The 11,322-nt window shown below is 43.8% G+C and overlaps 1 protein-coding gene across 3 annotated transcripts in view; it reads right to left on the reverse strand.

Moving 5' to 3' along the window:
* LOC147046652 (serine/threonine-protein kinase tousled-like 1-B) overlaps positions 1 to 10,509 on the reverse strand; it is an 11,313-nt gene extending 804 nt beyond the window's left edge. The window contains exons 1-22 of one of the 3 annotated variants that reach the window (XM_085930131.1): positions 10,082 to 10,509; positions 8,747 to 8,868; positions 8,530 to 8,598; positions 6,968 to 7,006; positions 6,789 to 6,864; positions 6,659 to 6,702; positions 6,485 to 6,568; positions 6,338 to 6,412; positions 6,047 to 6,139; positions 5,571 to 5,681; positions 5,186 to 5,322; positions 3,718 to 3,909; positions 3,533 to 3,599; positions 3,310 to 3,407; positions 3,132 to 3,213; positions 2,965 to 3,056; positions 2,794 to 2,883; positions 2,060 to 2,229; positions 1,780 to 1,915; positions 1,600 to 1,711; positions 1,354 to 1,461; positions 1 to 1,261 (exon numbers count right to left, since the gene is read on the reverse strand). The exon at positions 1 to 1,261 is cut by the window's left edge and continues 804 nt beyond it. In XM_085930131.1, the coding sequence (XP_085786257.1) occupies positions 1,112 to 1,261; positions 1,354 to 1,461; positions 1,600 to 1,711; positions 1,780 to 1,915; positions 2,060 to 2,229; positions 2,794 to 2,883; positions 2,965 to 3,056; positions 3,132 to 3,213; positions 3,310 to 3,407; positions 3,533 to 3,599; positions 3,718 to 3,909; positions 5,186 to 5,322; positions 5,571 to 5,681; positions 6,047 to 6,139; positions 6,338 to 6,412; positions 6,485 to 6,568; positions 6,659 to 6,702; positions 6,789 to 6,864; positions 6,968 to 7,006; positions 8,530 to 8,598; positions 8,747 to 8,868; positions 10,082 to 10,208 (2,274 nt within the window). In that variant the 5' untranslated portion in view covers positions 10,209 to 10,509 and the 3' untranslated portion in view covers positions 1 to 1,111. Of the gene's footprint in view, positions 1,262 to 1,353; positions 1,462 to 1,599; positions 1,712 to 1,779; positions 1,916 to 2,059; positions 2,230 to 2,793; positions 2,884 to 2,964; positions 3,057 to 3,131; positions 3,214 to 3,309; positions 3,408 to 3,532; positions 3,600 to 3,717; positions 3,910 to 5,185; positions 5,323 to 5,570; positions 5,682 to 6,046; positions 6,140 to 6,337; positions 6,413 to 6,484; positions 6,575 to 6,658; positions 6,703 to 6,788; positions 6,865 to 6,967; positions 7,007 to 8,529; positions 8,599 to 8,746; positions 8,869 to 10,081 lie in introns of all 3 variants that reach the window. The other 2 variants (XM_085930130.1, XM_085930132.1) reach the window with 2 other exon arrangements.
* Positions 10,510 to 11,322: the final 813 nt, after the last annotated feature.

Consider the following 11,322-nt stretch of genomic DNA (forward strand, 5'->3'; position numbering starts at 1 on the left):
GTGTTCTGTGACATGTTGCTAAGAATTCTACAATATGACTGTTTGCAAGACTGCCAAGGTGTTTGAATGAGTTTGGTTGAGTAAGTCAACATCACTTGGCCATGCTGACGACGGAAAATTATTTATGACGTCTTGCGTTCTCGCAATGGCCATTTTCTGGACTATCACCTGTATGTTAACTACAAGAAGATCCGGTTATTCAATCGCGATAGTGCTATGCCAGTTACTTTGATGTGTCTTCTCCTGTTCCTAACATGTCAGCCGGAAGCTAAACAATAATCCACATGACCAAAAAGGGGAAAGAAAACGGTTCAAGTTTGTACTAAATAGAGGCCAAAGCCATTCACGCATTACAAACTAAAAGCAACACTTGTAGCAGCAAAGAGTTGAGGTTCCTGAAGGAAAACAATGTGAGACGATGGGAAGCGGGGGAAAGCCTCCTTGTGTACTTGCGAGTGGGACTGGCAGTGCCAGTCCTCAGTTCGCGCCAGCTAAACCCAGGCTGGTGCGTGATTTTTCTGAGATAGCAACAACGGATTTTGACATTTCTGTTCTAATCTGCGCATTGCTGCAAACCTGCGGCACCAGAGGAACACAACCTGGATAGGAAGTGCAAATGAACACCAGATTTTTTTTATTTTTTTTACCCCCAGACAATGAGATGGATCATCCCTTATGTCAACGAATCGATGAACTTCTCCAAGTCATTGTCCTTGGCAGCAGTAGTCTTTCTGATGAAGTTACCCTCAACTCCCTGTTGAGCGTCGTGGATAAACAGGGCATTTACAAACTGTTCAAAAGTCTCATAAGGGGTTATTAAATACAGTCCGTGAAAGCCCCATCTGGATTTTCTTCCGCCGTTTGACTTGATTCTTCTTTTTCATAGTTAAAAACAGCGCACAACAGCCCACCGTGCCCTCATCATCTTGCTATGATTTCCCTTTAATTAGGCTCTTTTGTTAATTGATCCATTCGGGAAGATCTCTGGTTAAAGAACAAATATCCACAAACGATATGATGGATATGATATTGAAGGCAAATAGATCACTATTTGCCTTCAATTCTGCCCCAGAAGTGGCCAGATGATGCCATTGATCCCGACGAGAGCCGATCAGTAGGTGGCAAGCGAAGAGGCGGCGGGCTGCAACGAGCCGGTGGAGTTGGAGCGTCTCATGTGAGGAAGAAGGTAAGAATCGGAGCACAGCTGGTGCACGTCGAACCTGTCCTCTTTGCGGTAGGCCAGACAGCGGCGGATAAACGCCTGCCGAGTCAAAATTGAGCACATTTACAATATTAATATTTTTCTGATTCAACTCTTTAATTGGACTGCAGTGGCCAGTGAGTGTCTCGTACTTTGGCCTCTGTACTGGCCTGTGGTTTAGCAGGGAACTGGACCTCAGTGGCTTTGAGGATGGTGTTTTCCTGGAGGATGTCCTGCTGAGATTGGTTGTGACCAAATGGCTGGTAAAAGAAAATCAAAATATTCTATATAGATATATCGGGTCTAAAGAACATTCAGTGCTAATTAACCCCAGTTGTCCTTGTTTTATACACAGAGACTTTATAGCTATAGACTGGCTTTGTCCATTTGAACTTTACCTTGCGCCCATAGAGGCACTGGAAGAAGATGACTCCCACAGACCATACATCCACCTTGTTGGAAATTTTGGGTGGCTCCTTCCCCACCACAAAACATTCCGGAGGGAGGTACCTGGACAAACATTATTATCACGATGGGACTGACCCTGATGAAATAGTAGCAGAGTTTGTGAGTTGTACCAGTAGGTGCCCGCTCCCTGAGATGTGAGGTCCATCCCGTCCACGCCGTAATTATCGTCATCCATAATCTTTGACAGGCCAAAGTCTGTGATTTTGATTTCACCACAAGCAGTTCCATCCACTAATAATATGTTACCTGCAAACAATGTAGTTGGAATGAAAAACTAATTCACAGTATATTTGCAGTACATAGGTGTTATATAGGTATTATGAACTGTTTGAAATGGTGAACAAAAGGTTATTAGTCTCCTTTAAGTCATCTTACTCCCAGTAAACCCACCAGGCTTAAGGTCGTAGTGAATGATGGGAGGTTTTATCTCATTGAGGTACCGCAGAGCGCTAACAATCTGCATGACAATGGAGCGAGCCTCCTTCTCTGACATCAGTTTGTTTTGCTTCAGGTAGAAGTCCAAGTCGTTGCCTTCGCAGAACTCTAGAACTGTACAGAACCTGATGGCAAGAGAACAGAGGAAAAGACTAAACTATGTCGAAAAGAACGCAAGCAATAAGTCACATACAGAAATCAGTACGAGGGACTCTTGGCATTGAGATTTGACATTGTACTTATAGATAGATAGATACGAGTCAGACCTTTCTGTGAATGTTATTATTTACTCATTCCAAAAGAGATAACACACATGTATGTAATGTTGGCTCTGACGAGGAGTACCACTGCATGTCCTCAACCTTGAGGCAAAACATCCAAACATCTCATGTTGTTGTCCTAATAATGGCTTCTTACCAGACCTGATTGACTGATATTTTGCATTTTATGCACATTTTGTGATTGGCCATGATGTCATTAATTGAATGAAATCATTCATCATCTCTGTGGAACTAAACATTACAGCTGCAGTGTTTCCCACATAACATTTACACAAATGAATTTGAACAACTACTGAACGATAATCAAGGTGTCACTGTTCATATTTATTCACAAATAGTAATAAATTCCTTGAACAACCTCAAGGTGGGGTGAAGTCAGTCACCGAACAGCTGTGAATAATGACTCACGTGTCAGTATCCAAGGAGAAATAGTCATATAGTTTGACTATTCTGGGATGGTCCAGCTGTTTGTGTATCCGGTACTCTCTGCATGCATGCCTGGAGGGGCAAAAATGACAGAGCATTTTGTTTTGTATTCAAGTGTGCGTGTGGTTGCATTCAGAAGTAGCCTGGGCCTACTTGTGGTAGTTCTCTTTTTTCTCCTCCCTCCAGTTCTTGTTGAGCTGGTGGATTTTAACAGCTGCGTAACGCTGCTCAAACAAGTCAAAAGCCTGTCGGACAACAAGGAAAACACGCATTTGTATGGCAATATGTATGCTTTGCAAAGAGACACATTAAGACTTCACCTTGTAGACTTCACTGAAGCCGCCCCTGCCCAGCAAGTGCAGCAACAGGTACCTTTCGTTCAGAGTGGGATGGTCTTTAAACCTGCATGCGTGAGGCAGACTCTGTAAGGTAACTACATTTATGATTTCAAATTTCTTTCAACAGCCTTCAGCTCCGACTGGAGGAGTTTGGACTTACGCTGAGCTGTCTTCATTGTTTATCCTTTTCAGCTCTCTGATATGGAGGTTCCTCACACGCTCCAACCGCTCAAGCTCCGCTTGTATCTCGGCCTCCTCCTGCAAAGAACACATAACTTCTAAACAATACGGCCTTTTTTGGGTCCCTAATTAGTGAAATTTAGCAAAACATTTGGGTGCCGGGGAAAAGGGGGGAACACTGCATGATGTGCTTTGCTACTGGCCTTCTTCAGATGTCCAAGGCGGAGCTTGAATATTTCTTCCTGCTCATGGTACTCAGCAAGGGTCAATCTGAAAGAAATGGGGGGGCGGGGGAGAGTGAGAGATAGAGAGAAAGAGAGAGAGAGGGGGGGGAGAATATGTAACATGGCCAGGGTAGACTAGGGTTGTTTCTTCCCACTTAACTTACAACTGGGGTAGGGATGGCTTGAGGAACGGGTCTGAATCATTGCCGTTGACCACCTTGGTTTTTCTCTGCTTGGATTCAGAGGCTGAGGCCACAGAGAGGGAGGGAGAGGCAGGGTTGGGAGGCTTCCTTTTGGCGAGCAGCTTTCGCTGTCGCTCTATATCCTCTCTCTGCTGGTTGATACCTTCTTGTTGCCTGCAATACAGCCATGCATTTGTTTTGTTTTGTGTTTGTCAATGCAGATAAATGATTACCGTAATTTTCGGACTATAAGTCGCAGTTTTTGTTATAGTTTGGGTGGGGGGGGGCGAGTTATACTCAGGAGCGACTTATATGTGATTTTTTTCGGCGCTCGGCCGGGTGGCTGTCCGGGGACGGTGGATGGGGCTCGGACATGGCTTTTACGCACGCCCGGTCATACTCTACAGAGCTGTCTTTCACCTCCGTGGATGGAAGTCGGGGGCCGGCGCTCAGCCGGGTGGCTGTCCGGGGACGGTGGATGGGGCTCGGACATGGCTTTTACGCATGCCCGGTCATACTCTACGGAGCTGTCTTTCACCTCCGTGGATGGAAGTCGGGGGCCGGCGCTCGGCCGGGTGGCTGTCCGGGGACGGTGGATGGGGCTCGGACATGGCTTTTACGCACACCCGGTCCTATTTATGGAGCGCTCTTCCACCTCCGTGGCTGGATGTTCAGTAGTTGTTGGCTCATTGAACTCTTGTTTTGTTAAATTAAGAGCCGTTTACCATGATTATTGATTTATTTAATTTATTAAATTAATGATTTGGACTGACACATATGGTTTGATAATATTGTTACTATATGATAGTTATTTAAAATATACTTTATATATCGTTATATGGGTCTGTGAAATAATTAGAAATGCAAATCATGCCGAATCAGAGGGCGAGCGTACTCTGCATTGTTTATCTAATAGACGATGACGATCGATGGATTTAATGATATGGAGTGACACAGATGGTTTCATAATGTTGTTGTAATATGATAGTTATTAGAAATATACTTATATGGATCTGTGGTATAATTAGAAATGCAAACAAATAAACAAATAGTCCGACGTCAGCATATGCGGCGCATACGCGTACTGCAGCATTGTTTACACATCGATGGATTTAATGAATTGGAGTGACACAGATGGTTTGATAAACGTGTTATTTATGTAATACTTACTTGAATAACTCTGAATGTTACGTCAGGCCCGTTCTCAGCTCCTCGTTTGTGTATATGTTACGTTAGCATACCGTATCGTTTAGCCTGTTGTTGCTGGTTTTCGGTGTTGGATTTTGACAAATACATTCACCCTAAAAGTGCGACTTATATTCCGGAGCGATTTATATATGGGTTTTTTTTCACTTTATTGTGCATTTTATGGCTGGTGCGACTTGTACTCCGGAGCGACTAATAGTCAGAAAATTACGGTATCTTTATGCAAGTGTCAACAGGGTCTCACTTGATCAGGTTTTGGAATGCATATCCATCAGTCCACTGCTCCGTGTAGGACGCTCCGTGTCTCACAGTGGTGAAATGGCCGAGACGTAGGCGGTCCTGCATGCTCTTCTCACGGCATGACTGCTTCTCCTGGGTGCTCTGTCCAAAAAGGAATGGAAATAAAAATGGTGAGCTTGACAGCAACTATATCATATTTTGGTGCATAGGTGTGGTCACCCATGAGGAAGATGATTTACTTCCACACGAGATTTCATTACTGGAACCCGCGAACCTGAGATGAAGAGTCTCCTGCTCTACTGAGTGAGCTAGCTAGGCTAGCAGAGGATGTGGCTGTGAACGCATGCACAGCAGAGGATCTGGCTGTGAACGCATGCAAAGAAATTTACCTTCTCGATGAGAAGTTTCTTGCTCATAGTGATGCACTTGTTGAGCCGTTCCTTGTATTTCTCAAGGAGTTTTTGTTGTTCATCGATCTGCCTCCGCAGGTCACAGTTAGCCTGTGTGGGATAAAGAGGATGGTGACAAGTTTGACAAGGTTTCTGCATGTTTGATGATACAAAAATAAAACACTGTCAAAGTGTTGAGAAAACCAATCCATTAGAAAGTGAAAAAAAGATGACATTGAACAGCTTCTTCCTCTCATCTGGGAAGACCTTGTATAATCTTCTCATGCTGGGATAGGAAATTCTCTAACTCATTCTCGCAAAGTACCTAGAATAGTCTAGTACCTAGAATAGTCTAAATTGTCTTGGCACACTAAAGAATTCGGGGCTCCAACCACTATTAAAGAACTGTGTGTAAATAAAAAAAAAAAGTCCATATAATGTATATTGGTAACTGTGAGTGTTGATATTCCACCCACCCTGAGAAGATCATCTATTCGTCCCTCTTTTTTCTCCAGGTCCAGACTCTTGTTGCTCTCAAGAGCGGCAAGTTTCAGTCCTGTTAACTCCGTCTAAAATGGGCAGAAAAAAAAAGGACAATGTTGATTATCTCTTCCCTTTCCGTATTTGGCACATTTTCCCATTGTGGACAAATTAAACTGACTGACTCGCTACCCATTTGGTTGAATGACTACCTAGTTAAAATATTCTGCAAAGCTTAGAAAGTAATGTGCGTGTGTGTCTTGCGAGATGACAATGCTTCAGAATACCTGGACAAATTTACAGGATCTGCTATTGTGTTCCCCAAAACACAAACTGGTGGGGGAGGAGCTGTTCTGGCGGATCTGCAAAGACAAGCACGGTTGTTATTAAACTGTGTAAATGACATATAGCCTTGGCTTTTGTATACAACTTACAATTGAGCCAGGCGCTGAGTGTGAGCTCTGTGGAGAGCGGCGAGCCGATGGCAGGCCTCGAACAGGACTGGAGCCATTTCCACCCTGGAACTTTGCAGGAATAAGGGAAATAATGAATTGCGATTGAAACTCAAGATCATCTTTTAGAGTGACGAAAGCTAAAGCAAGCCTCACGTCAAAGTAGTCGCTTATCTTGGGTGCACGAGTAGAAGACTTCCCTGGATGATGAATTGGAAAAAAAGACCATCACAAATATAAAAAGGCTTAGAAAAAAAAATCCTGTGACTTGCGCATGTTTCCTAACCTTGACTGCTATCTGAATAGGTGTCAGCTTTCCTTTTCCTCCCTCTGGATGATTCAGAGGGCTTCTTCTCTGGTGTCTGTAAGTCGACACGAAACGGGGGAGAGAAAACGCTTAGGTCCCCTGAGTTTTACCTAACAAAGCTCCTGTGGCGGCTTTCAACAGGAAGAGAGAGTACATACTGAGTAGGCAGGGGAGCTCCCTCTTTTCATATCAGAATTCTACATGGAGAAGAGAGGGAAATGCGCAGGTAGTGGGAGAGACAGAGAAACAAGTGGGTCGAAGACAAAAAAATAACTGAGAACGTGTGGTTCCCTATAATTAGCCCCACTGATTATTATTATTTTTTACTTCTGTGGCTAATCATCTCAGGTAAGATGTACCGTATTTTCCCGGCTATAAGGTGCACCTAAAAACCTAAAATCTTCTCAAAAGCCGACAGTGCGCCTTATAGTCCGGTGCGCCTTATATATGGATCAATTGATGAATTTGTTGATCCATACTGGTTGTACACAGCTCTGCCAAAATGTTTTAGTATGTTTTAGTACGACTAGTAAATTACAAAATTGCATCGCTTCCTAGAATTACGGCAATTTTAGTATGTTTTAGTATGACGAGTAAATTACAAGGTTGCATCGCTTCCCAGCATTACGGCAACCGTGGTCAGGGAGCGTCACTGAATAGCTGTTGTACCCGAGAGCCTATTTCATTTCAAAATAGGCTGCCCCGTTAATGCTTCGACTAAATTTACAGATCGATATAGAAGGGAAACATAGGTAAGCAATATCAATGTGTTAGATCAAACTTTAGTCAGTTCTGATCATTTTATAGGAGATCGTTTGAGAAACGCGGTTGTTTACACTTTGCACTTTACACTTTGAGGCTCATGGGAGTCTGCGAGCTGAGGCTCATGGGAGTTTATGGGTGCCTAATGCTATAGTGATAGCTGCTATACGCACGAGGCTATTTCATGTCAAAATAGACCGCCTGTTAATGTTTTGAGTAAATTTACGGATCAATATGGAAGGGAAACATAGTTAAGCAGTACCAATGCGTTAAATCGAACTTTAGTCAGTTCTGATCATTTTAAAGGAGATAGTTTGAGAAACGCGATTGTTTACAGAGGGCTCATTGAACTTTAGTCAGTTCTGATCATTTTATAGAAGATAATTTGAGAAACGCGATTGTTTACAGAGGGCTCATTGATTATTGGGGAGTGGATGCATACCGCAACCCAAGTCAACCTCAGTTTGTTGCAGTATAGCTTCTATTTTATGCACCTTTTACTCCGGTTCGCCCTATATATGAAATAATTTCTAAAATAAAAAAAATCAATGAGGGTGCGCCTTATAAACCAGGGCGCCTTTTGGTGCGAAAAATATGGTAGTTCCTTTTTTTACTTTATGGGTCCATTTGTTTGGTAGTTTATATTGAACTACTGTCCGAAGACGCACATTGACGACCAACAAGGGGGAGGTGGAAAAACATATTGACCTCCAGATGTGCACATACATTACAATCTGTAATTATTTGTAATGCACAGTGCATGTGGAAGGGCAGAAGCTGCTCAACCAAATTTCTTTTGGATTTTATTCAAACTGCAAATGTGGATGCAATTGAAAAATATAACCACTGTCAAATAAAATGATCATTTATTGTTGTAATCTCATCCTCGCACGTCAGGACCGGTGGTATCTGAAATCTAAATGGTACTGGAAACATAGTGACAATGCATGTAAGCTACCTCAGACTCCTTGTCGCTGGATGAGCCAAGACTTCCGTAACTGTGGTTGGACGACTCGTTAGCCAGACCCTGCACACAAGCACAAAGGTCCATTCAGAAAAAGTGAACATGTGACCACGTGGCGGGTAAACAACAGCAAAACAAAGATCATCCTCAATAATATGTCTGGCCTTGTGTCTACTGTGTGATGGAAAAAAACAAAACTATCTGTGGTTACCTTGGCACCTCCACTCAAGCTCCCAGTGCTGCCTACTGTGTTGCCACTGACAGCTCCCGTGAACCTGGCCTCTAGAAGCTCGTGTCTTCGGGGGTCCAAGCTATGCAGCTCCTCCATGGGGCCTAGGCGTAAGAAAGGGAAATAGTAATGTTACATGTGTCAAAACAAAACGACAGTGCACAACTTATAGAAGGCTCGAAAGGAGAGGAAGTGGGCTGGACGGAACGGAGCGACAATATAGCTGCAAAATGAAAAGAGGATGAAATAAAGGCAAGACTAAAGGTGGCTTATTAAAAGATGCACTGTCATGCAATGATGACCAATGACATTGGGATGTGACACTGCTCTTTTAAAAGAAGACAGTAGACGCGATAAAACACCAAGAGGAAGAGGCTAATTTCAACCAAATAAACTGAATCTGTCACACAGGCTGCACAACCACTACAGTATGTAAACAGCCTTCCTTGATTTGTGACATTTCTCTTTCCAGGGAGGGAATCTAAGGTTTTTCTGCACCCAACTGCCTATTGGTGCTGCAGGCTGCAAGCGTCTTTATTAGATACTATCTGGCTATCATCATTACATAGCTTTTGGCACCGGGGCATGCTCTAAAAGGAATAATGGACATTATGAAACCCTCAACCAACAAACCACCGGGCATACATGGCCTGTGCGAGGTTATTTGAGGACAAAGGACAGTGGATGGGCTACTTCAGATCACAAATATTTGCAGTACATACATTAAATACAAATATTTAAGCGTTTACCGATAATGCAATTTAAACGACTTTTAATTCCAAAGCTCACAGCTGAATAAAAAAAAAAAACCGGAACGTTATATTTGAAATATTAAGAAAACGCAACCGACAAATCCATTTCGCCACTCAAAAACTAAACAGCTCACGCCACTGACAGGCATGTCAAAGATTAAAATTCAATAATTTGACAAATGTCCTACCTATACGGTTGTTGCAGCGCACACGCCAAGTAGTTTCGATATAAATGCATTTGGCCAACGAACGTCGACAACTATGCCAGGAATGACAATAAATGTGGCAATGAAGACGCTCGAAAGTAAAACACAAAAGGCCAAATGCAGGATAGCGCTGCCTTTGTGCAGACATGATAGCTCGAAGCTACTTCGACTAGCCGTCAACTCAAGTGACAGCTGGCGTTTGGCTTCCAATATGCGGAACATCAGTGAACTTGACATCCATTTCCACTTCAACAAATGTTAGCGTGACATTGCTCGAATAACACACGTCGCCTCCCTCCCGAAAGCACATATTTGGCGGAGAAAGACACCCCTCAAAGCACTTGTCGAGCTTCGTGTACCTTCTTTGAGCTTTATGGTCGCCGTTATATGTTGTTGAGAAATCGTTGGGGAGGAGGAGAGCTGTGACCAAGATGGCGTCGCCTCCAAACTTCCACCACCACTTCCACTGTAACTTTGGACACTCATCAAGCCACTTTTCCGCCGAGAGGAGCCAGCCCGCACACTGTGGGTCGAAGAAATGCCGAGCTGACTTCCATCGGTTCACACCTGCTTCTATTCCTCTCCGAAAAATGCCCCGTGCTGGCTTGCGTGTGTTTGCTACACGTCTTCAACGTTGCAGTCGTAGAGGAGCGGCTTCCTCGGAGGCTCGATGGAGGGGATCCAGCGTAATAACCTTTGCATGATGACCGACAGACTGCACCGCGCGCCTGGCTGTCAGCATCCACTTCTCGAACGGGGCTTTGATATCAGTGGGCGGCTATCGCGAGGCCAGCGCTCATCTAGCAGCGAGATGAGGGCGAATGAGGAGGAGGAGGAGGAGGAGGAGGAGGGGGGGGGGGAGGGGGGGGTGACACTAGTGAAACACTGATCTGGGATCGTTTCTTTCCGCTTGACACTAACCGTATGTTCGCCGGAAGGTGCCGCTCCACATTGACTCGAGAAAAACCTCTCGCTTTGGCGAAAACAAATAGCCCCCCTCGAAAGAAAGAAAGAAAGAAAGAAAGAAAGAAGTGCAATACCCGAGATAAAAAAAAACATTTTGTCCAGCACTACAAAGGCATGGTGCACCAAGCGGTTATCACAGCTTGCCTCACTGCTCTGAGGTCAGCGGTTCGAATCACATTTGGGTCACTGGGTAAAAGTAGGTTTTTTTTTAATGGCTGCTGGGAGCATCTGTCACAATTATACACTCCAGGGTGATTACACTGAAAGGGAGAAAACGTGTAGTTTGGGTTTGAACTACTGAATATCTTCTACTGTGCATTGTATTTTTTTTTGGTGTGTGAGCCAGAATATGTGCATGTCTGCATTTGTTAGTTTTGTGGTTGCAGGGAGGGCTGTGCAGGTGGGATGCTGGTAGTAATAAGTCTTGGGCAGCCTAAGGTCTTTTGTTCCAAATTTGGTGCAGTGCATCAATATGCCGTTGCCTCCTTGTAGAGCAGTACACAAAATCCAAAACATGTTTCAGCAGTCAGGTGTTTACCATAGTCTACATTGTGCAAATGCACTTGGTCCAATAACTAACCCAGCATTTCAAAATATATTTTTTAGCACTGTTGCTAATTATTTCATGATTAGT

This window comes from Syngnathus leptorhynchus, chromosome 14 (genome assembly GCF_054491065.1).
Source record: "Syngnathus leptorhynchus isolate UIUO chromosome 14, UIUO_Slep, whole genome shotgun sequence".
In the NCBI taxonomy this organism is placed as follows: Eukaryota; Metazoa; Chordata; class Actinopteri; order Syngnathiformes; family Syngnathidae; genus Syngnathus; species Syngnathus leptorhynchus.